This window comes from Salvelinus fontinalis, chromosome 5 (genome assembly GCF_029448725.1).
Source record: "Salvelinus fontinalis isolate EN_2023a chromosome 5, ASM2944872v1, whole genome shotgun sequence".
Taxonomy (NCBI): domain Eukaryota; kingdom Metazoa; phylum Chordata; class Actinopteri; order Salmoniformes; family Salmonidae; genus Salvelinus; species Salvelinus fontinalis.
This window is the reverse complement of record NC_074669.1, coordinates 46,124,141-46,149,950: the sequence shown is the minus strand read 5'-3', so window position 1 is coordinate 46,149,950 and position 25,810 is coordinate 46,124,141. Positions and strand designations below refer to the sequence as shown.

Below are 25,810 nucleotides of genomic sequence, written 5' to 3'. Positions count from 1 at the left end.
ATCATGCTCTGGACACTACGCTGACAGACACAGCAAGCCTTCTTGCCACAGCTCGCATTGATGTGCCATCCTGGATGAGCTGCACTACCTGAGCCACTTGTGTGGGTTGTAGACTCCGTCTCATGCTACCACTAGAGGGAAAGCACCGCCAGCATTCAAAAGTGACCAAAACATCAGCCAGAAAGCATAGGAACTGAGAAGTGGTTTGTGGTCACCACCTGCAGAACCACTCTGTGATTGACTTGGAGTTACATTGTTTTAAATGTTCCCTTTATTTTTTTGAGCAGTGTATATATATATATATATGTGTACTTTACTGTATTTATACTTGGAATATTTATTATTTTAAATTACTGGAAGCCGTTTTACCAGCTTGAGGCCCCTAATTCAGTGTTTTACCATTAGCACCGGCTAATCAGTCGGTCCGACTCATTTTCAACTCTCTACTTTTTCCACCTCATTAATTAACTAGGCTACTTGTCATGTGAAAGTTTCAATTCGCTAGTCCACCGAGCCCTCTATTGATAGGATAGGCGCCTGTCAATCAAAGCGAGCGCTGATGGGTAAACCGTCTGCAGTCTGTCCCGCCTGGGGTTGGTTGCATTTAAATGTCTTTACACGGAGGAGGGAGAGCGCCAGATGAATGTGGATTTGCTCGTCCCATGTAATGTAAGTGGTAACGATGAGTCGAAATCCACTTAGACTAATTGTTTTCTTGGACATTTAATTTATTTTCGTTAGCGTTTCACATAGCCAGCCACGCAGCGTCGCGTCGCATGGGCTATTTAGCCTAACGTTACTGTGCTTTGATTGACAACTGACCAGTAAGTGTTGACTAGTTTTTAAAAGTTGTCGAACTGACTGTATAAAGTCGATATTTATCCCTTTGCCATTCATAAACCATGCAACATTATATGTACATGGTATCGCATCTGGACAAGTAAAACAAAATATTTCGTAGGATGTCGAGGATTGCCCGACAGTGACTGACTCGTCAGTCAGTGTATACTATTGCATCGGTTCATTTGGCTCCTTAATTTGCATGGGCTACTGGTAGGCCTAGGATCTTCGGCCATTATCTGCAGATACGTTATGAAAACATTAGATGAAGATGGTGAATCATCGCTGCAGCAATAGGTAGTGGAGAGCCTCATTCTGGTCCAAATATAATTAGGGCCCTCATAGAATCCAGGCATTAAAACAGAATTCAATAATATTCAGAAATGTATTGACCTTAGTAAGGAATCAGCTAAAAGTATTGATTCAAAGATGACGATTAGTCGATAATTTGAATCAGCGGTCTTGTGCTAGGGCAAAAATGTGTACCCCTTTGGGTCCACAGGACCAGGATTACGAAACACTGATTTGACCTTTAATTAATTTACGATAATGTGTGTGTGTGTGAATATGGTGTTTGCCTCATTGTTGTGTATCACGAGTGTAATTTCCTAACATACTTCCCTTCATCTTTTCAGCCGGGCCAGGGAGGCCCCCAGCCCCAGTCCATGTACCACTCTGGGCCCCTGCCAGCGCCCACACCCCCTAACATGCCCCCTGGCCACAGCTCTCCCCAGGCCTCTTACCCCATGCAGGGCTACAGCCTGCCCACCCACCAGCCCATGGCCCAACACTACCCCGGCCTGGGACAGCTCACACAGGTAAACACCAGACTACTCAAGACCCACAGCCCACATACATCCAACTCTCCAGAGAGAGGAGAGAGTAACAGATTTAAGCAAACAGTGATGCTAAGTCAAACAATGTGAAAATATCAGGATGTAGCACAAGTCAGTATTTTTGTTTCAATTGCGAAGGGCAATACAAGCTTCACGCTGTTGATCTACATGTGTCGGTGTTTTTTTTAAGCAGTGGACACCACCTGGTAACATTATGCCCTTGCCAGTCCGTGTTTCCTAGACTCCCATTCACAAGTCTTCTCATTTGTGGTGAAAAGAGTTACGTTAATCTTCCCTTGCTAGTCGTAACTAGCTGGCTTTAACCTGGCTAAAAACATAGCAAACTAGCTAGCCTTTTAGCTTACCACATCTCCTTGTGAAATAATCATATTTAAATATAGTATGCCCTGGTAAATATTGTTATACTTGCCAGTAACCTACATCTCAATTTGATATGCTGCTTTAATGTATTTTCTCCCATATCAGGAGAAAAGGCACATGGCTACTAGCTGTTTTTACGGTTTCAAAATGGCCTGGAATTACTTCTCAACAAAATACACTTTTGTGGGGATTCTAATAAGGCAACAATGTTTTGTTTAAACAGTCGCTGAGATTAGTTGGTTATCAATACAAAATACGACTTTGCATAGCCTATGTAGATCAGATCAAGGAACAGTCATTGTAAATAAGATTTTGTTCTTAACTGACTTGCCTAGTTAAATAAAATGTTTTATCAAGGAACCAAGCAACAGCGTCATTGCCTACACAACACTGTAGAGCCCTGCACTGGCATGAACTTTAAGCCTGAGCCCTTACCTATGCCTATGATGTTCAGGCCCTACCCTACCCAGGCCCAATTGCTTTTGCCTAATTTAAAGTCCCGGCCCTGTCCGAAATAACTTCCTCCATTAGCTGCTCCGGTCACTCGCTCCCTGCGCACAGCTAGTTCTGCTTATGGTGGCTCTGTCTGGGTATCGATAACTACGGTTCAGCTGGTGCTGCTCTGCTTGATGATGAGACATGAGCGCTGATTTGGCTTCTTTTGGTCACTCTAAACTGACAGCTCAAGGAACATTATATTCTGTGAAATTCTTTCTTATATTTGATGTTGAAGCACTTCTGACATGTCATGATCTTAGTCAGGCGTTTCAGTTAGCAGAGCTCTTAACACTGCCCCCACAATGAACTCTTTGTAGTACGATTGAGCTGCGCCAAAAAGTCCATAGTAACGAAGGTAGGACTACGTTCTACAAAGAGCCACCCATTTTGCGCCCTGAATCTTTCCATCTCCGTAAGTCTGTAGACCACTAGTCTTGAATTTTAAATATGGTTGTTAGAAAGGGATGACACCATCTTGCCCCCTCTCGCTCCAGGCCCATGTTGCCCAAGGTATGTCTGGCCCCCACCACCCAGGAGGCCACGGCCCGCCCCAGATGATGCTGCACTATGCCCCACCCCCACAGCAAGGCCCAGGCTCAGCCCAGCAGCACGGCCCTCCCCCCCAGCAGGGGGCACACCAACACTACTACATCCAACATCCACAGGGTAAGTAACTTCAAGTCATAGAGCTAAACATCTCCAATAGAAATTAGCTTTACATTTCCAGATCTTCTTCAGTGACTGTTGTTCTGTGTTCTAGCTGTACAAGTGCAGGCTCACCCCACCCAGCAGCTCTCCTTCCACCCCCCTGGAAACTGACACCCCTACCTACACCTAGAGGACCACAGAAGAAGCAGGAGACAGAGGATAGAAGAGGGGAGCTGAGGACAGGGAGCTGATGCCCCCAGTCCCTCCCTGAGTCTTATGACTGACGCAATCCCATTGAGGAACACAATCAAGTTGTTCGCTGATTGGCTAAACTAGTCTGAGAACTGAAGCCCCCCCTCTGGAACCACTGCCGCCACACTTCACTCTCCTCTCGCCCACAAAATAAGCAACTTTTTTCCCCTCCTGTTTTTTAAGCCAGAGTTCTAAGTCAAAGAGAGCGAGAGAGAAGAGGGCTTGTCAAAGGCTCCCATTCTGCTTCTTGGTTAAGGACAGAGAAAAAATAGGTTTTGTTTTTATGAAAGCCTAGAAAGACTGTTGTCCTCACTAGCTGGTTCCATTTTTAAGTTGAGAGGATTGACATGGCGAAAGCATCGTCTCACAGGACTTATCACAATGAAACTTGCTAACTTTTAACCCCAACCTACTCCCCTTTCTCCTTTTACAGGTAACCATTAATAAATAAACTTAAAATACAAAAAATGAAAAAAATCATAAAAATAAAGTTTACTCAACCTCAAATACCGCCAGAACTCTTATTTTCTGTGCAAGGGTGAAATTATTGAGAAGGAATCTTGTTAATTTAGATGTGTGTGTGTGTGTGTGTGTATATATATTTATATAACAAACAAGCATTTGTGAATGATCATTATACTGATTTTGAACCACTAATCTTTAATAGTAAACTATATGCCACCCATATCGGCTTCAATTCATTCAGAAAACATCACACAATGGTTCATAAGCCCTATTCGCACAGGACTAGTATTACTATAGAACATCGGCTATGTAATTATTACTCCAGCTTGTCCGTTTTTCCAAACTGCCCCTAATTATTTTTTCTTCCTCATTCAAATATGATGGAAGCCTGGAGGCTCTTCTAGGCATGAAGATATTTCCCGTCTCGGGATAGCCTAATATTGACCTAATGGATTTCAGTTTATAGAAAGGCAATTAACAAACATATTGGCAATTTATCAATTCATTGACACAATATTGTCCACTTCATATTTTAAAAGAACTATGGCACAAGTTCATTCATCAAAGCATATTTTTAAGCATCGATTTGTTCATGTTCTTTCCCAAACTGGGTGCAGCACCTGTTACTCTATCCCTCAACACAGGGATGACGGGATAAGTTATCAGAGGACCTGAGAGTTTGCCAAAAAACCTTGGATGGGATCATTTTAAAAAATGACTAAATGGCAGATTTGGACGGGACAAATTACGGATGTGGTGATTTGTGCTTGTGCACATTACATTAACTGAGCCCCCCCAGTAAAACGCATCCTGTCCGAATAGGGCTATAGATTATGGCAAAGCATTTCCTATATTGTGATTTTTTTTCAAAACAGATTTGAATCCACAGTTAAAAGAAATACAGCTAAGAGAAAATGAGTAAACTAGAACGAACATTCTCAGGAGTCGTCAGAAAATCCATACATTGAAAACAATAATGCCGTGGCTACTGCCCTTCGACACCACCTCTTTCCCCACTGTCATCCTTTCTCTTCAATAGTCAGGAAAGAGCTTAAAAATATTTATGGTTATAGCTGGTAGCTCACAAGCAGCTGGGGCACCAAGAGATGTGTTCGAAGGCATTTGCCCTTCACCATACAATAAAACTTAGAACATGTCCTCCCTAGGCCTTAATTATTACTGCATAGTTCAGAGGCGGCTGGTGGATGAAGTTAAGGTCTTTTGAAATGTTTCATCAGCCACAGCAGTGAGTTGCACAGTGCTCTTGTCCATATTGCAGAACCCCTATGTAGATGTTAGTTACGCTGTGTAGTCTTCCCTTTGAAACTTGGTTGCACACATGATAAATCCAGTAGTCGATCGACTCAATTCCCTCCCCGTCAGAATCTGCTACATGGGGAGGCTTCACATATCTAAGAGAAGAAAATACAAGTTAGTACCAACTTTGATGTAGAGCTGAGTTTCAGAATATCACCCACCTGCTAGGTTATTCGATGGTTTAGCAGTTAGATGGAACACTGTTTTAGCGAAACGAAATCTTATTAAAATCTGTATACACCCCCAGGAATTTGATTTTTGTTGGGAAAATTCTGAGCACTTGCGGTCATTTTCACAAAATGTTTGAATGATAGTAAGGCATTTGGGAAAATTGTAAAGCAATAGAGTGGGAAAGCGGCCTTGTTTGGACAATTTAATTAAACAGCTGTCCTGTCCAGGACCAGAGTCTATGCAGACCGGTGCACCAAAGCCAATCAGAGCTACAGTAGGCCTATATGCAAATAATTTGCCACACAGACCTGCCATCATTCTCTTTAAACGACTGTGTGACTACAGGCCCTAGCAACAGTGTGCCTTTAGATAATTAGAACGCATTTGCCAAAAGCCCCCTGAATGGATTTATGTAAATATTACGGGAGTCCTCTTACATTTGGGAACTTCACAGTCCTATTGAAACAACCATGAAAAGGTAGGCTCTCTTCCTCAGTTGCCTATGCACTTTAACAACTAATGCTAGCCATAGTGAGATTAGCCAAAATCCTAACGAAAGAACAGATAAACCCTCAAATTTTTTCAGATAGTTGGCCGTCAAAATCGTACTGATAAACGATGGGGAATAGTAGGCTGCTTGGCCAAACCCACGTTTTGACAACTGAATGGGCCGTTTATAATGCCCACTTACGTACACATGTTAAAATGCTATACGCATCCTATTAAAAACAGGGAAATGTGTCCTGCCTTTGCTATGCTTGCAGATGAGCATAATACGCTGCGACCCTAATGAAAAAGTATTTAACGTCAAAAATTCCATTCTTTAAAAACTGCATGGATCACCAGTGCGGTTGAATGCAGCATGGTGCACTCAATGTATTGTAGTACACTCAATTTTAAAAATGGTTTTGTTAATTTGATATTCATTTAAAAAAAGAGAATATCCTCATTCTCTGTCTCGTTATCGTATAGAGATCGCAGCGTTGTCCGTCTCATTATGGTATGTGTACGCATGGGCAGCACCATTCAAATTTTGGTGGTTGCATGCAGATGTAGCGAAATGCTTGTATCATTGCAAATTGGGCATTATTGGTCAAGGATTTCTTAAACTGAATCTGAAAAGCTTTATACAAAGTTAATTTATGTAATTTAATGACCCCAACCCCCATGTGCTCTTTATCTTATGTTGCTATCATGAAGCACTTCCCGCTTGAAACGGATTAACGGTAAAATGGCTGAATTGATAAGCGATTAATAGGATTAAGTTTAGTGTTTTGTGTTTGTTCGTTCTTTTTTATTACCATGACAAGTATCACTGAATAATGCTCCCATAAAATGTATTGTGACAAAGAACATATGTAATAAAAATGTGAATACTGTGTGTCACAAATGAGCATTTAAAGTAACATGAATACTACTGGTCACATACGTATTACACATACTGTATATAAGTCAAATGCTACATGAAAACAAATAATTGTATTTCTCAACATAAGTGACGTGTGGATACATAATCATTTATTGCAGGTTTTGTTTTTTAGTTAACCATAAAGCTTTAAATACCGAAGCCAGACTGCAACATTTTAGTAGCCTGGCTTGTGGCATGTGTCTGTACACTCCCTCCACTGTGCGCTGTAAACAGGGCACATGAAAGCAGCGCAATTGAAGTTGAATTCACTGTTGTAAGTGCATCAAACTGTAATTTCATTAAGTAAATGACAATCGTTGACTCATTTATACTTGCTTGTGAGTCCTATTCGGCCTGCGGGCCCATGTGTTTGACACGTGCGCAAACCTATTAACCACATTATGACTGACTTGTGATCATTGCTAGCTTGATTGTATTAACATTCCAAGCCTTAGTTACAGTTGTCCGTTTTTTTTCCAAATATTTAGTAATTGAAGATGAATCCCGAATGGGTGGAGGCAGCAAACAATGTACCTGGCCAGCTGTGATTTACAACCTGATAGCAATATATTTTGGACTACCAAGAAATGTATTGGTGAATATTATTTATGTGTATGTTTGTTGCTTCACAGGCCCTGCTGTTCCAAAAGGTGTATTTGTATCCGTTTTTTAAAATGTCATTTTACTGTGGAATAGAGTTCCATGTAGTACTGTGCGCCTCTCATAGTCTGTTCTGGACTTGGGGACTGAAAAGACCTGGTGGCATGTCTTGTGGGGTATGCATGGGTGTCCGAGCTGTGTGCCAGTAGTTCAAACAGCTTAGTGTATTCTACATGTCAACACCTCTCACAAATAGTAGTGATGACATCAATCTCTCCTCCACCTTGAATCAGGAGAGATTGATATGCATATTTTTGTTAGCTCTGTATACATCCAAGGGCCATCTGTGCTGCCTTGTTCTGAGCCAATTGCAATTTTGCTAAGGCCCTCTGTGGCACCTGACTGTAACAGTTTAACTTTACGTCCGTCCCCTCGCCCATACCCGGGCGCAAACCAGGGACCCTCTGCACACATCAACAACTGACACCCACGAAGCATCGTTACCCATCGCTCCACAAAATCCGCGGCCCTTGCAGAGCAAGAGGAAACACTACTTCAAGGTCTCAAAGCGAGTGACGTAACCGATTGAAACGCTATTAGCGCGCACCACCGCTAACTAGCTAGCCATTTCACATCCGTTACATGACTGAACAGTAGTCCAGATGTGACAAAACTAGGGCCTGTAGGACCTGCCTTGTTGATGGTGCTGTTAAGAATGCAGAGCAGCGCTTTATTATGGACAGACTTATCCCCATCCTAGCTACTGTTGTATGAATATGTTTTGACCATGACAGTTTACAATCTAGGGTTACTCCAAGCAGTTTATTCTCCTCAACTTGCTCAATTACCACATTCATTACAAGATTTAGTTGAGGTTTAGTGAATGATTTGTACAAAATACAATGCTTTTAGTTTTTGAAATATTTAGGACAACCTTTTTCCTTGCCACCCATTCTGAAATTAACTGCAGCTCTTTGTTAAGTGTTGCAGTCATTTAAGTCGCTGTGGTAGCTGACGTGTATACGGTTGAGTCTTCCTCATACATAGACACACTGGCTTTACTCATGCCGTTAGTAAAGTAAGGGGTCTAGCCAGCTGCCCTGGGGAATTCCTGATTTTACCTGGATTTTTTTGGTGAGGCTTCCATTAAAGAACACCCTCTGTGTTCTGTTAGACAGGTAACTCTTTATCCACAATATAGCAGGGGGTGTGTAAAGCCATAACATGTTTTTCCAGCAGATTATGATCAATAATGTCAAAAGCCAAACAAAACAGCCCCCAATCTTTTTATCATCAATTTCTCTCAGCCAATCAGTCATTTGTGTAAGTGCTGTGCTTTTTGAATGTCCTTCCTATAAGCATGCTGAAAGTCTGTTGTCAATTTGTTTACTGTGAAATAGCATTGTATCTGGTAAAACAATTTTTTCCAAAAGTTTACAAAGGGTTGGTAACGGGCTGATTGGGTCAGCTGTTTGAGCCAGTAAAGGGGGCTTTACTATCCTTAGGTAGGGGGATAACTGTTGCTTCCCTCCAGGCACACACTTTCTAATAGGCTTAAATTGAAAATATAGCAAATAGGGGTGGCAATAACATCCTATTATCCTCAGTAATTTTCCATCCAAGTTGTCAGACCCCAGTGGCTTGTCATTGTTGATAGACAAGAATAGATGGATGCATCTATTCTGCCAACAATGCCTTACTGTATTTTATTTATTTCACCTTTATTTAACCAGGTAGGCCAGTTGAGAACAAGTTCTCATTTACAACTACGATCTGGCCAAGATAAAGCAAAGCAGTGCGACACAAACACAGAGTTACACATGGAATAAACAAACGTACAGTCATTATACAGTGTGTGCAAATGAAGATGTGGGAGGTAAGGAAATAAATAGGCCGTAGTGGTGAAATAATTACAATTTAACAATTAAAAACACGAGTGATAGATGTGCAAGTAGAAATACTGGGATGCAAAGCAAAAATGAATAAATAACAATATGGGGGATGAGGTAGTTGGGTGGGGTATTTACAGATGGGCTATGTACAGGTGCAATGATCTGTAAGCTGCTCTGATAGCTGATGCTTAAAGTTAGTGAGGGAGATATGAGTCTCCAGTTTCAGTGATTTTTCCAATTCGTTCCAGTCATTGGCAGCAGAGAACTGTAAGGAAAGGCGGCCAAAGGAAGTGTTGGCTTTGGGGGATGACCAGTGAAATATACCTGCTGGAGCGCATGCTACGGGTGTGTGCTGCTATGGTGACCAGTGAGCTGAGAAGTCTGGGCTTTACCGAGCAAAGACTTATAGATGACCTGGAGCCAGTGGGTTTGGCGAAGAATATGAAGCGAGGGCCTGCCAACGAGAGCATACAGGACGCAGTGGTGGGTAGTATATGGGGCTTTGGTGACAAAACTAATGGCACTGTGATAGACAACTTCCAATTTGCTGGGTAGAGTGTTGGAGGCTATTTTGTAAGTGACATCGCCGAAGTCGAGGAGCGGTAGGATAGTCAGTTTTACGAGGGTATGTTCGCAGCATGAGTGAAGGATGCTTTGTTACGAAATAGGAAGCCAATTCTAGATTTACATTTTGAATTGGAGATGCTTAATGTGAGTCTGCAAGGAGAGTTTACAGTCTAACCAGACACCTAGGTATTTGTAGTTGTCCACATATTTTTTGTCAGAACCGTCCAGAGTAGTGATGCTAGACGGGCGGGCAGGTGCAGGCAGCGATCGGTTGAAGAGCATGCATTTAGTTTTACTTGCATTTAAGAGCAGTTGGAGGCCACGGAAGGAGTGTTGTATGGCATTGAAGCTTGTCTGGAGGTTTGTTAACACAGTGTCCAAAGAAGGGCCAGAAGTATACAGAATGGTGTCATCTGCGTAGAAGTGGATCAGAGAATCACCCGCAGGAAGAGCAACATCGTTGATATATACAGAGAAAAGAGTCGGCCCGAGAATTTAACCCTGTGGCACCCCCATAGAGACTGCCAGAGGTCCGGACAACAGGCTCTCCGATTTGACAAACGGAACTCTGAGAAATTAGGGATGTGATCAGGACAACATACAGTAATGGCTATGGGGAGGATAGGTCAGTTTCTATCAAATATGAGCAGAGAATAAGGTTGTGTCCCAAATGGCACCCTATCTACTTTTGACTAGGGTCCATAGGGCTCTTGTCAAAAGTAGTGCACTATATAGGGAATAAGGTGTCATTGGGAGATAACCTATAGGCCTATGTGACGCCACACAGGGGTGTTAGAGGGACATTACTACTTCACAGGAGAGGCGGCATTTGAAAGAATATGGTGTAATTGCAGACCGCAACTCGGGTTGGCTCTTGATGTGGGTGTTCCCTGATATCAGGAAACGGCAATTGGTCAGTTCTGGTGTTATGAAACTGATGGTTTCTGGACACAGATGATTTGTTTACATAGCAGGTTAGGATAATTAACGTGGCAGGTTAGGAGACTAAGGTTAGGAAAAGGGTTAGATTTAGCTACAGTGAGGGTGTTCGATTAATCTCTCCCGTGCGCTTGTGTAGGCGTGTTTTTCACCAGTTGATTGCATTCGTTTTGGAACCGGGCTGCCTCCCGGCATGAGCCAGGCGCCCCCGTTCAAGTCCCACGGCGAAGTTGTCTCAAAACAAATTGACGTAGGATTCTGTGTTTTTACATGCAAAAGTGATTGCTTTTGAGCTTTATTAGGAAAGTACCATGGGAATGCAGATGCCTTGAGCAGTCTTACACACCCACCATAACAGCTCAAGAGGACAGTGCTGATTTTCGTAGACACAGCACTCGTGACTGCAGAGCAAATGAGATCCTGGACAAGTAAAGATACAGTACTGTCTAGAGTTAGAGAATATGTAGTAAGGGGATGGCCACAACAAATAGAAGGGACTGAATTCACAGCAAACAGTGTCAGGTAAACAGAGTTGAGTGTACAGGGTGGTTGTGTTTTGTGGGGAGCACAAGTTCTTTTTCCACAGCCAGGATATCCTACAGCAGCTACATCAGAGTCACACGTATGAAAGCGTTGGTTAGGAGTTACTTGTGGTGGCCAAAACTAGATCAGGTGATAGACAATCTAGTCAAGACATGTAACATGTCAGGAACACAGAAAGGCACCAGCGCCACTCCACCCTTGGGAGTTTCCAGAGAAACATTGGAGAAGATTGCACATAGATTACACAGGGCCATTCATGGGGAAAATATTCCTGATAATCATTGATGCACATTAAAAATGGATGGATGTGTATCCGGTTAGTTCTGCTTCATTCACGACTACAACAGAGCATTAGTAACCAAGGGATACCGGAGATGGTGGTGAGCGACAATGCAACCTGTTTCCAGTACAGAAACAACAATATTGTGCCTGTGACATCTGCTCCATATCATCAGTCTTCAAATGTACTGGTGGAACGCGCAGTACAGACACTCGAAGAAATTAAGGAAAGTGCAGAAGGGAGCATAGCAACAAAAGTGTCAAGTGTTCTGTTCAGCTACAGAATAACATCAATCCACAACAGGACTTTCTCCTGCTGGAATGTTATTAGGTCGTAGACTACGCTCCACACTGGACTTAGTCTGTCCAGACCTGAAAAGAAAAGTTGAACGCAAACAGAATACAGAAAAAGAACCATGACAAACATGCCAAGGGCTGACATTTTGGAGAGTGGGACCCTGTCCTTACCGGAAATTTCAGTCATGGGAAAAGGGATTCCTGGATTCATAGACTCAGGTGGTAAATTGGTTCGCAGACATGTCGATCAGATTCTTGACAGACGGGATGGAACTACAAGTGAGTTACCAGTTGTGATGGCAGAGAACAGGCTGTTCGTCAAACTATCCAAGTGTTTCTGTGGTGCACATTCCACAGACCATAACAGAGGAAACAGTTCAACAAGAGGAGAATCCAGTTTGAGTCAAATACTCTGAGCCCGGCTCAGAAACAGCTGGTGGCTTTTCCACCGTTGAGAATGAACACTACCCCAAGTGTACGTTGTGCACAGAGGCACACAAAGTTTCCAAGCTGCTTTAAGGACTTTGAACTCTGAATAGGGGGGGGGGGGGGGGGGGGGGGGGAGTGATGAATTGTTTTTAAAAGACAACTAAGACTCAGTGAAATAAACTGAAGAGTTAAATACTTAGTTACCCAAGCATGTGAAAAAAAATTGTGAATATGTGAAATGTCATGTTTATTGTTTACACTGACAGACTTGTTTAGATAAGTAGAGTACACACACTACCGTTCAAAATTTTGTGCTCACTTATAAATGTCCTTGTTTTTGGAAAGCAAATTTTTTGTCCATTAAAATAACAAATTAATCAGAAATGCAGTGTAAACATTGCTAATGTTGTAAATGACTATTGTAGCTGGAAATGGCAGATTTTTATGGAATATCTACATAGGCGTACCGAGGCCCATTATCAGCAACCATCACTACTGTGTTCCAATAGCACGTTGTGTTAGCTAATCCAAGTTTATAATTTTAAAAGGCTAATTGATCATTAGAAAACCCTTTTGCAATTATGTTAGCACAGCTGAAAACTGTTGTTCTGAATAAAGAAGCAATAAAACTGGCCTTCTTTAGACTAGTTGAGTATCTGGAGATTCAGCATTTGTGGGTTCGATTACAGGCTCAAAATGGCCAGAAACAAATAACTTTCTTCTGAAACTTGTCAGTCTAGTCTTGTTCTGAGAAATGAATGCTATTCCACGCGAGAAATTGGCAAGAAACTGAAGATCTCGTACAACGCTGTGTACTACTCCCTTCACAGAACAGCGCAAACTGGCTCTAACCAGAATAGAAAGAGTGGGAGGCCCCGGTGTACAACTGAGCAAGAGGACAAGTACATTAGAGTGTCTAGTTTGAGAAACAGATGCCTCACAAGTGCCCAACTGGCAGCTTCATTAAATAATACCCGCAAAACACCAGTTTCAACGTCAACAGTGAAGAGGTGACTCCGGGATGCTGACCTTTATTCCGTTAGCAATAAGAGCTTAGGGAATGTCTTATGTTCGATATCGTTAAAAAAGGGTTTATTTGTGAATATGTAATATTTAAATCTTAAGAGGGGAGGAATGGGGTATTAACTTCATTACACATACACATTACCAGGTTGTGTAGCACTTGAGTACCTATTGGTATCATTATTAGAGTATTGGAATGCACCCCAATACACACGTTGAGTGCAGCTGCGACTGCCTGCCTGTTACACCATGCTCCCGGTTAGTAATGAAGTAATCAGTTTATAATGAGCTACTACCTTAGTCCTCTCCCAAGGCATAAAGAGTTCCAAGGGTTATCACGACTGTTGAAAAAGCAGGGATTCCTGATTAATCAGGAAAAATCACATCCCTGAAAAGTTATATTCTATTCAATGTGTCAATGTGGGCCATACCTTTAGTATTGACATAGTCGTTGCCTTCGTCATCACTGTCATCACTCTTTTCCACATCGACATTCATATTGCCCTCTGCGCCACTGTTTTCTGTGAACACGCAAACACAGGCTTGAGGTATATACAGTGCATTCAGAAGAATTCAGAACCCTTCCCTTGTTTCACATTGTTACGTTACAGCCTTATTCTAAAAATGGATGAAATAAAATAGAAATTCCTCATCAATCTAAACAATACCCCATAATGACAAAGCGAAAACAGATTTGTAGAAATGTTTGCAAATGTATATATAAAAAAATAAAAATAAAATACCTTATTTACATAAGTATTCAAACCCTTTGCTATGAGACTCAAAATTGAGGTCAGGTGCATCCCGTTTTCATCCTTGAGGTGTTTCTACAACTTGATTGGAGTCCACCTGTGGTACATTCAATTGATTGGACATGATTTGGAAAGGCACACCTGTTTATATAATGTCCCACAGTTGACAGTGCATGTCAGAGCAAAAACTAAGCTATGAGGTCGAAGGAATTGTCCGTAGAGCTCCGAGACAGGATTGTGTCGAGGCACAGATCTGGGGAAGGGTACCAAAAAAATTCTGCTGCATTGAAGGTCCCCAGGAACACAGTGACCTCCATCATTCCTAAAATGGAAGAAGTTTGGAACCACCAAGACTCTTCCTAGAGCTGGCTGCCCGGCCAAACTGAGCAATCGGGGAAGGGCCTTGGTCAGGGAGGAGACCAAGAACCTGATGGTCATTCTGACAGAGCTCCAGAGTTCCTCTGTGGAGATGGGAGAACCTTCCAGAAGGACAACCATCTCTGCAGCACTCCACCAATCAGGCCTTTATGGTATAGTGGCCCGACGGAAGCCACTACTCAGTAAAAGGCACGACAGCCTGCTTGGAGTTTGCCAAAAGGCACCTAAAGATTGAGATATCAGTTTATAATGAGCTACTACCTTAGTCCTCTCCCAAGGCATAAAGAGTTCCAAGGGTTATCACGACTGTTGAAAAAGCAGGGATTCCCGATTAATCAGGAAAGATTCTCTGGTCTGATGAAACCAAGATTAAACTCTTTGGCTTGAATGCCAAGCATCACATCTGGAGGAAACCGGACAACATCTGTAGGGTGAAGCATCATGCTATGGGGATATTTTTCAGCGCCAGGGACTGGGAGATTGGTCAAGATCTAGGGAAAAATGAATGGAGCAAAGTACAGAGACCCTTGATGAAAACCTTCTCCAGAGCACTCAAGACCTCAGGCTGGGGCGAAGATTTACCTTCCAACAGGACAACGACCCACAGCACACAGTCAAGACAACACAGGAGGGGCTTCGGGACAAGTCTTTGAATGTCCTTGAGTGGCCCAAACAGAGCCCGGACTTCAACCTGATCTAACATCTCTGGAGATATCTGAAAATAGCTGTGCAGAGTATCTGTAGAGAACAATGGGAGAAAGTCCCCAAATACATGTGTGCCAAGTGTAACAGTATAACTTTACGTCGTCCCCTCGCCCCGACACGGGCGCGAACCAGGGACCTTCTGCACACAACAACAGTCAACCACGAAGCATCGTTACCCATCGCTCCACAAAGGCCGCGGCCCTTGCAGAGCAAGGGGCAACCCTACTTAATGTCTCAGAGCAAGTGACGTAACTGATTGAAATGCTACTAGCGCGCACCCGCTAACTAGCTAGCCATTTCACATCCGTTACACTCACCCCCCTTTCAACCTCCTCCTTTTCCGCAGCAACCAGTGATCCGGGTCAACAGCATCAATGTAACAGTATAACTTTACGTCGTCCCCTCGCCCCGACACGGGCGCGAACCAGGGACCCTCTGCACACATCAACAACAGTCACCCACGAAGCATCGCTACCCATCTCTCCACAAAGGCCGCGGCCCTTGCAGAGCAAGAGGCAACCCTACTTAATGTCTCAGAGCAAGTGACGTAACTGATTGAAATGCTACTAGCGCGCACCCGCTAACTAGCTAGCCATTTCACATCCGTTACACAAGCTTGTAGCGTCATACCCACGAAGACTTGATGCTATAATAGCTGCCAAAGGTGCTTCAACAAAGTACTGAGTACAGCCTCTGAATACTTTTTAAAAAAGCGACAGTTAAAAAAATAAAAATAAACTGTTTTTGCTTTGTCATTATGGGGTAGTGTGTTTAGATTGAGGAAAAATCGTAACAAAATGGGGGAAAAGTCAAGGGGTCTGAATACTTTCCGAAGGCACTGTATTGTCATGCATTTCTATCTTTTTATTGTTTATATTGTAATATCCATGTATTTAAGTGTTATTTGAATATCAATAAAAAAACTCAAAATATTTTAACCACAAGATGTCACAAAAGTCCTATTCGCAAGGGACTGGTATTACTATAGAACGTCAGTTATATAATTATTACCCCAGAAATTCAGTGTTTCCTGTTGACGATTTGGAGAGGATTAGTTTTAACAGACTGCCCCTGTAATTATTTTTTTTCCCTCATTCAAAATCGATCCCTTTATGAAGTCTGGAGGCTCTGCTAGGCGTGAAGATATCTCAAATGTCTAGGGATAGCCTAACAATGACCTAATGGCCATCAGTTCGGAGAAAGTCTAAATATTAATGCATATTAATAAGAACCATGAACTGTAACTTACGCAGACGTTTAATTACCAGACTTATTTGGCAATTTATTATTCAATTTATGTTCTTACCCAAACTAGGTGCAGCATCTGTTAAAACTAATATCTCCTCAAAACACAGGGATGACAATCTGGGATAGTAATAAAGTGAACAGTTTATAAAGAGCTACTCCCTCACTCCTTCCAAGGCATAAAAGAGTTACATGGGTTATTACAACTGTCAAAAAAGCAGAGATTCCTGATTAAAATCATGAACATCCCTAAAAAGTTATATTCTATTCAATGTGCCAACGTGGGCCATACCTTTAGTATTGACATAGTCGTTGCTGCCTTCATCACTGTCATCACTCTTTCCCACGTCGACATTGATATTGACCTCCGCGCTATTGTTTTCTGTGAACACAAAACACACACAGGATTGAGGTATACAGTCGGGGCCAAAAGTTTGGAGAATGACACAAATATTAATTTCCACAAAGTTTGCTGCTTCAGTGTCTTTAGATATTTTTGTCAGATGTTACTATGGAATACTGAAGTATAATTACAAGCATTTCATAAGTGTCGAAGGTTTTTATTGACAATTACATGAAGTTGATGCAAAGAGTCAATATTTGCAGTGTTGACCCTTCTTTTTCAAGACCTCTGCAATCCGACCTGGCATGCTGTCAATTGATTTCTGGGCCACATCCTGACTCATCGCAGCCCATTCTTGCATAATCAATGCTTGGAGTTTGTCAGAATTTGTGGGTTTTTGTTTGTCCACCCGCTTCTTGAGGAAGTTCTCAATGTGATTAAGGTCTGGGGAGTTTCCTGGCCATGGACCCAAAATATTGATGTTTTCTTCCCCAAGCCACTTAGTTATCACTTTTGCCTTATGGCAAGGTGCTCCATCATGCTGGAAAAGGCATTGTTCGTCACCAAACTGTTCCTGGGTGGTTGAGAGAAGTTGCTCTCGGAGGATGTGTTGGGACCATTGTTTATTCATTTCTGTGTTCTTAGGCAAAATTGTGAGTGAGCCCACTCCCTTGGCTGAGAAGCACCCCCATACATGAATGGTCTCAGGATGCTTTACTGTTGGCATGACACAGGAGTGATGGTAGCGCTCACCTTGTCTTCTCTGGACAAGCTTTTTTCCGGATGCCCCAACAATCAGAAAGGGGATTCATCAGAGAAAATGACTTTACCCCAGTCCTCAGCAGTCCAATCCCTGTACCTTTTGCAGAATATCAATCTGTCCCTGATGTTTTTCCTGGAGAGAAGTGGCTTCTTTGCTGCCCTTCTTGACACTTGGCCATCCTCCAAAAGTCTTCACCTCACTGTGCGTGCAGATGCACTCACACCTGCCTGCTGCCATTTCTGAGCAAACTCTGTACTGGTGGTGCCCCGATCCCGGTGCCCCGATCCTGCAGCTGAATCAACTTTAGGAGACGGTCCTGGCGCTTGCTGGACTTTCTTGGGCGCTCTGAAGCCTTCTTCACAACAATTGAACTGCTTTCCTTGATGATCCGATTAATGGTTGATTTAGGTGCAATCTTACTGGCAGCAATATCCTTGCCTGTGAAGCCCTTTTTGTGCAAAGCAATGCGATGATGAAAAGCGATGACGGCACGTGTTTCCTTGCAGGTAACCATGATTGACAGAGGAACAATGATTCCAAGCACCACCCTCCTTTTGAAGCTTCCAGTCTGTTATTCGAACTCAATCAGCATGACAGAGTGATCTCCAGCCTTGTCCACACTCACACCTGTGTTAACGAGAGAATCACTGACATGATGTCAGCTGGTCCTTTTGTGGCAGGGCTGAAATGCAGTGGAAATGTTTTTTGGGGATTCAACTCATTTGCATGGCAAAGAGGGACTTTGCAATTAATTGCAATTCATCTGATCACTCTTCATAACATTCTGGAGTATAAGCAAATTGCCATCATCAGCTTTGATTGGACTGATCATGTCAACATCTTACTTTCAAAGTCTTAGCTAGCAGTCATCATCATGAATCAAGTCGACAATCTACTGGCAAGTCCTTTTTATATGTAGAGAAATTATAGATAAAACTCATCGGTGCTCATCGGCCATAAAGATTGCACGTTGGAGATTACAAGTTGGAAATCGCAAATTCAACAATGAGTAATTTGGAAGGAATCAGTGACTAACTGCAAAGCAACCAGTAACTTAGCCTGCTATTCAATGGAGTGGCTGTAATCGAACCAGGGTCTGTAGTGACGCCTTTAGCACTAAGATGCAGTGCTTTAGACCGCTGCGCCACTCTGGAGCCCCAGCAAAAAAATGCTCTATTTACATGTTGCTTACGAGTGCAATTCACAATACTTTTGGATTAGAATTGGATTTTAAGCCTCCTATGATTGTCCTGCTTAATATAATGTTTGTGTCATCATCGCAAATCAACTGCATTATACTGGAAAAACAGCTTTTATCTCAAGGCCATCAGACTGTTAAACAGCCATCACTAGCACAGAAAGGATGCTGCCTACATACAGACTTGAAATCATTGGCCACTTTAATAAATGGAACACTAGTCACTTTAAAAATGTTTACATATTTCATATGTATAATACTGTATTCTATACTATCTATTGCATCTTAGCCTATGTCGCTCTGTCATTGCTCATCCATAGATTTATATATTCTTATTCCATTCCTTTACTTAGATTTGTGTGTATTAGATATCTGTTGTGGAATTGTTAGATATTACTTGTTAGATATTACTGCACTGTCGGCACTAAAAGCACAAGCATTTCACTACACTCACAATAACATCTGCTAACCATGTGTATGTGAACAAAATTTGTTTTGGATGACAATCCAGGTTAGTAATAAAGTAAACCATTTTAAAGAGCTACTAAAGAGTAAAGAGTTCCATGGGTTATTACAACTGTCAAAAAAGCAGAGATTCCTGATTAATCAGGAACACCCCTACTAAAAAGTTATATTCTGTGGGCCATACCTTTAGTATTGACATAGTCGTTGCTGCCTTCATCACTGTCATCACTCTTTTCCACGTCGACATTCACTTTGATCTTCATATTGCCAACCGCGCCACTGTTTTCTGTGAACACACAAAAACACACACAGGATTGAGGTATATACTGTATTTTACACTCCGGTCGAAAACCATTGTGATGTTTATACTGATAAACCTACAGGACGGATTTCTACTGCATCACTCGCCCTGCTCTTTGTCCTCCTCTGCTTCCACATTGACATATCATATGAACATGATGTGAATACTCCAGATAGTATTTTATCAAATAATATTTTATGGCCCATCGAGACGCGTTTTCTAAACCTCCGTATAACGTTCTGCACATGTGCTTCACAAAAACATGAATAAGGAAATAAATCTGCTGCTGGAAACATATGTATGCAAATTAGCACACTATTTCAAGCTGTATCGCTGAAGCTTTACAGACTGTGCACTAGAAATGTTAAGGTAACTTGAAGCGTTTACCTTGAATGCAGTCTTTGCCAAAGCAGGGGCATAGCCTTCACATTACAATCACGCTATAAAGCTGAACTTCTGTGATACGGTTTGGATACAGCCCTTAAATCAACAAAACTCTTGAGTCTCCTAAATCTACATATTGTCATGCATTGCACTTGTGATTTCAACTTAAATGTTTTTATTGTGTATGCATTGTGTAATATCCATGTATTTAAGTGTCTTTAAAGCCCTATTCAAATGGCGCCGGAGAAGAAGGTTGACGTTTTATGTGTCCCTAACCGATTGTTTTGTTTGTTTGTTTATTTGCATTGTTTGTAACTTATTTTGTACATAATGTTGCTGCTACTGTCTCTTATGACCGAAAATAACTTCTGGACATCAGGACTGCAATTACCACGAACTGGCAGAATCCTTTTTTTCCTTTAACAAGTCTGATGAGCCCGACATGAATTATATACTGCTTTCTCAGGAACAGGCCCAGATCCCAGTGAGTTTGCGTGAAGAGGATGCATAGAAAAAGGGGCCAGAGGGCGGGCTGCCTTTTGAGAATTCGTAGGCAATCGAATAATCCCCCTCTTCCTTCCATTCTGCTAGCAAACGTGCAGTCTTTGGAGAATAAAATCGATGACCTACGCGGACGATTAAACTACCAACGGGACATTTGGCTGGGACCTAGACTTGGTATGCCAAGTCTAGGTCCAAGAGGCTTCTAAGCAGCTTCTACCCCCAAGACATAAAACTTCTGAACATCTAATCAAATGGCTACCCAGACTATTTGCATTGTCCCCCCCTCTTTTACACCACTGCTACTCTCTGTTGTTATAATCTATGCATAGTCACTTTAATATATTTCTACCTACATGTACATATTACCTCAACTAACCGGTGCCCCTGCACATTGACTCTGTACCGGTACCCCCCTGTATAGTCTCGCTATTGTTATTTTACTGCTGCTCTTTGTTATTTTTATTTCTTATTTGTATTTTTTTTTAACTGCATTGTTGGTTAGAGGCTAGTAAGCAAGCATAAGGTTGTTATATTCGGCGAATGTGACTAATAAAATGTGATTTGATTTATTTGCACGGGACTAGTATTACTATACAACGTCAGTTATGTACAGTGGTGGGAAAAGTACCCAATTGTTAAAAGTAAATATACCTTCATAGAAAATTACTCAAGTAAAAGTGAAAGTCACCCAGTAAAATACTACATGAGTAAGTCTAAAAGTAATTGATTTTAAACATGTTTAAGTACAAAAGTAAAAGTATAAATGATTCCAAATTCCTTATAATAAGCAAACCAGCACCATTTTTGTTTTATTTTAGTTTTTGGATAACCAGGGTCACACTCCAACACTCAAGACAATTTACAAACGAAGCATGTGAGCATTTAGTGAGTCCGCCAGATCAGAGGCAGTAGGGATGACCAGGGATGTTCTCTTAATAAGTAAAAAGTACATAATTTTCTTTAGGAATGTAGTAAAGTAAAAGTTGTCAAAAATATCAATAGTAGAGTACAGATACCCCCAAAAACGATTTAAGTAGTACTTTCAAGTAATTTTACTTAAGTACTTTACACCACTGGTTATATAACTATTACCCCAGCATGTTTTCCCAGTGGACGAATCAAACTATACCAAACTGCCGCTGTAAATCTTTTTTTCCCCTTATTTAAAATGAACCGTTATGACAAAAGTCGAGGCTCTTCTAGACATGAAGATTTCACATCTAGGGATAGCCTAATATTGACTTAATGGCCTTCAGTTCGGAGAAAGTCTAAATATTAATGCATGTTAATAAGAACCTATGCAGACATTTAATTACCAGACTTATTTGGCAATTTATCAATTCATTGGCACAATATCGTTCACTTCATCTTTTAAAATATGTGACAAAACGGTTCATTCATCTGTAGGCTATGTGCATAACACTTTGTTTTAATCATCAATTTATTCCCGTGTTCTTACCCAAACTGAGTGCAGTACTTGTACCTGTTAAACTCGAAAAACAGTAGGTTTTTAGGGCTGGGATAATAACCTTCCTGCCAAGTAAAAATGACTGACATGGCAGATTCGGACGGGAATAAAATTACAGATGTGGTGATTTGTGCTCGTGCGCATAATTACATTACCTGAGCTTCCCCATTCAAATGTATCCCATCCGAAAAGGGCTAAAGTAACGAGTCATATTCAGTCACCTCTCCCACCCTTACGTTACCTACCTGTGCTTTTGGAGATGAGACATTGGTTGGAATGACGCAGAGACCCAGTCCCAGGAAGGTCTGATGGTAACACTATTCTATAAGGAGGAGCGAGAGAGAGGTTACACAAAACCCGAGAGACCCCAGTAGTCTATAGCCACAGAAGTAACATTATTTTAATTTAGCCAATACAGCAACAAAAATGGCACTTTTTTCCCCCAGGAAGTCCTAGAAATGCAAAGTGTAACATTCACAGTGAGGCACTGACATGCAGTATACACTGAGTATACAAAACATTAAGAGCACCTGCTCTTTCCATGACACAGACTGACCAGGTGAATGCTATGATCCCTTATTGATGTCAATTGATAAATCCAATTCAAATCTGTGTAGATGAAGGAGAGGAGACCAGTTAAAGAAGGATTAATAAGCCTTGAGACAATTGTGACATGGATTGTGTAGGTGTGCCATTCAAAGGGTGAATGGGCAAAACAAAAGATTTAAGTGACTTTGAACGGGGTATGGTAGTAGGGGCTAGGCACACCTGTTTGTGTCAAGAACTGCAACGCTGCTGGGTTTTTCACGCTCAACAGTTTCCCGTGTGTATCAAGAACGGTACCCTACCCAAAGGACATCCAGCAAACTTGACACAATCTGTGGGAAGCATTGGAATCAACATGGGCCAGTATCCCTCTGGAACACTTTCAACACCTTGTACAGTCCATGCCCCAACATATTGAGAATCTTCAAGGAAAAAGGGGGGGTGCAACTCAATATTATGAAGGTGTTCCTAATGTTTGGTATACTCTGTGTATTTTGTTAAAATTAAATGAACTCACAGGTAGCCTGATCCTGGTTCATAGTCATCCATCACCTCGTTGACATACTCTATAGAACAGAGAGAGCACATCCGCAGAGACACGCGCACACACAGCTGTCAATCAATCATGTCAGAATACAGTGCCTTGGAAAGTATTCAGACCCCTTCACTTTTTCCACATTTTGTTACGTTACAGCCTTATTATAAAATAGAAAAAAAGTCCTCACCAATCTACACACAATACCCCAGAGAGACACAGCGAAGACAGGTTTACACATTTTTGCACATTTATTAAAAATATAAAACAGAAATACCTGATTTACATAAGTATTCAGTCCCTTTGCTATTAGACTCGAAATTGAGCTCAAGTGCATCCTGTTTCCATTGATCAACCTTGAGATGTTTTTATGTCTTGGAGTCCACCTGTGGTAAATTCAATTACCTGGACATGATTTGGAAAGACACACACCTGTCTATATAAGGTCCCACAGTTGACAGTGCATGTCAGAGCAAAAACCAAGCCATGAGGTCGAAGGAATTGTCCGTAGAGCTTCGAGACAGGATTGTGTAAAGGGAAAGATCTGGGGAAGGGTAACAAAACATGTCAGTAACATTGAAAGTCCCCAAGAACGCAGTGGCCTCCATTATTCCTAAATGGAAGAAGTTTGGAACCACCAAGACTCTTCCTAGATACGACTACCCGGCCAAACTGAGCAATCGGGGAAGAAGGGCCTTGGTCAGGGAGGTGACCAAGAACCTGATGGTCATTCTGGCAGAGCTCCAGAGTTCCTCTGTGGAGATGGGAGAACTTTCCAGAAGGACAAACATCTCTGCAGCACTCCACCAATCAGGCCTTTATGGTAGATTGACCAGACGGAAGCCACTCCTCAGTAACCACATGACAGTCCGCTTGGAGTTTGCCAAAAGGCACCTAAGAATTGCAGACCATGAGATGAACCATCTGATGAAACCAATATTGAACTCTTTGGCCTGAATGTCAAGCGTCAATTCTGGAGGATGCCTGGCACCATTCCATACGGTGAAGCATGGGTGGCAGCATCATGCCGTGGGGATGTTTTTCAGCGGCAGGGACTGGGAGACTAGTAGGATCGAGGCAAAGATGAACGGAGAAAAGTACAGACAGATCCTTGATGAAAACCTGCTCCAGAGCGCTCAGAACCTCAGACTGGCGAAAATTCACCTTCCAACAAGACAACGACCCTAAGCACACAGCCAAGACAACGCAGGAGTGGCTTTGGGACAAGTCTCTGAATGTCCTTGAGTGGCCCGGACTTGAACACGATCGAACATCTCTGGAGAGACCTAGAAATAGCTGTGCATCAAACCTGACAAAGCTTTAGAGGATCTGCAGAGAAGAATGTGAGAAGCTCCCGAAATACAGGTGTGCCAAGCTTGTAGTGTCATACCCAAGAAGACTCGAGGCTGTAATCGCTGCAAAAGGTGCTTCAACAAAGTACTGAGTAAAGCGTCTGAATACTTATGTAAATGTGATATTTCAACAACAAAAAATTTAAGTTTTTTTTACTTTGTCATTATGGGGTAGTGTGTGTAGACTGATGAGGAAAAAAACTATTTAAATAAATTTTAGAATAAGGCTGTAAACTAACAAAATGTGGAAAAAGTCAAGGGGTCCGAATACTTTCCAAAGGCACTGCATGAATGGTTTAATGTGAAGTAGCCTAGCGGTTAGAGTGTTCCTGGTTCAAACACCCAAGCCAACGAGGTGAAAAATGTGTTGTTGTGCCCTTGAGCAAGGCACTTAACCATGGCTTCAGGGGCGCCATATGGCTGACCATGTAAAATAATACATTTCACTGCACCTAATTGCTGTATGTGACAATAAAACTTTTTTTTTTCACCTAAGGAGCAATGTGCAAATTTTCTAAACTTCTTCAGCAGTTACTGTACACACGTTTGAGGGGATCAGTGTTATTGAACATGGTAGGATATAAAGCTCGCGTTACCTTCTCCTGGACTCTCATAGCCGTCGTTACTCTCTGCAAGAAAAAGCTAACTATTAAGAAGGAACTGAACTGTGACGTTATAGAGATAGTGGCGGAAGAAGGAAAACAAGTGGAGGAAGAGCGAGACATCTCACCATTCTCAGTTGGGGTGACAGAGTTCGGTCTCAGAACGATCTGTGGTGAACTGTGGGATAGAAAGACGGGTACATTTCGCTTGACGGTAATATGAGTCATTGTCTGTGTGTGTGTGTGTGTGTGTGTAGTAACTCACATGGGTGAAAGGAGGCTGGAAGGGGGAGCCCCCCAGCTTGTGGCAGCAGAGGGGTTGTCTGAGGAGGAAGGTTCATCATAATCATAAACACATTTTTCTTAAGAAGTATCATGAAAAGATTTGGGTACAACTTCCGTCATCACACATACTCACATGGTGGGTGGGCCAAGCCGAATCCTGGGGTGCTGAGTGGGGAAGAAATCAGAGCGTTGGTAAAGGTTTGTAAATGCACGGATATCAATTGGAGATTTGTGCAAACATTCAAGCCCACTTCGTGTTCTCGTCTGGTACACTTAAACAGTGCACCAGACATATATTACAAGTGCCACACAAACTTTTGAATATTTGGTTTCATTTGAATTAACAGGCACTGAATAGTTGTTTTATGAAAAAGTGCTTACTGCTGAGTGTAATCCTCACTGTAACGCTGCTGAATGGACGCTGAGGAGTAAGAAAATGATGTTCTGTAAAAGCGTTTTATTATTTCTAATTATTTACATTTAACCCTTATTTTACCAGTTAAGCTGACTGAGAAGAACATTCTCATTTACAGCGACAACATCTACATAGAGCCCAATTTAATTCAAAACAACTTTATTGATTACAGTAACGAAGCCTT

General features: G+C 41.9%; 2 protein-coding genes across 4 annotated transcripts in view; one reads left to right on the top strand and one right to left on the bottom strand.

Annotated features, from left to right (window-relative positions):
* LOC129855679 (ataxin-2-like protein) overlaps positions 1–3,962 on the top strand; it is a 31,621-nt gene extending 27,659 nt beyond the window's left edge. For all 3 annotated transcript variants that reach the window (XM_055923593.1, XM_055923592.1, XM_055923594.1), the window contains 3 exons: positions 1,476–1,658; positions 3,050–3,221; positions 3,316–3,962. In XM_055923593.1, coding sequence (XP_055779568.1) covers positions 1,476–1,658; positions 3,050–3,221; positions 3,316–3,374 — 414 coding nt within the window. In that variant the 3' untranslated portion in view covers positions 3,375–3,962. The remainder of the gene's footprint in view (positions 1–1,475; positions 1,659–3,049; positions 3,222–3,315) is intronic.
* A 133-nt stretch (positions 3,963–4,095) lies between these two features.
* Positions 4,096–25,810, bottom strand: part of LOC129855683 (protein spinster homolog 1-like) — a 40,621-nt gene continuing 18,906 nt past the window's right edge. The window contains exons 12-22 of the mRNA XM_055923602.1: positions 25,593–25,632; positions 25,345–25,376; positions 25,192–25,249; positions 25,055–25,104; positions 24,921–24,953; positions 22,955–23,003; positions 22,137–22,213; positions 19,419–19,520; positions 16,758–16,847; positions 13,817–13,906; positions 4,096–5,332 (exon numbers count right to left, since the gene is read on the bottom strand). Coding sequence (XP_055779577.1) covers positions 5,325–5,332; positions 13,817–13,906; positions 16,758–16,847; positions 19,419–19,520; positions 22,137–22,213; positions 22,955–23,003; positions 24,921–24,953; positions 25,055–25,104; positions 25,192–25,249; positions 25,345–25,376; positions 25,593–25,632 — 629 coding nt within the window. The 3' untranslated portion in view covers positions 4,096–5,324. The remainder of the gene's footprint in view (positions 5,333–13,816; positions 13,907–16,757; positions 16,848–19,418; positions 19,521–22,136; positions 22,214–22,954; positions 23,004–24,920; positions 24,954–25,054; positions 25,105–25,191; positions 25,250–25,344; positions 25,377–25,592; positions 25,633–25,810) is intronic.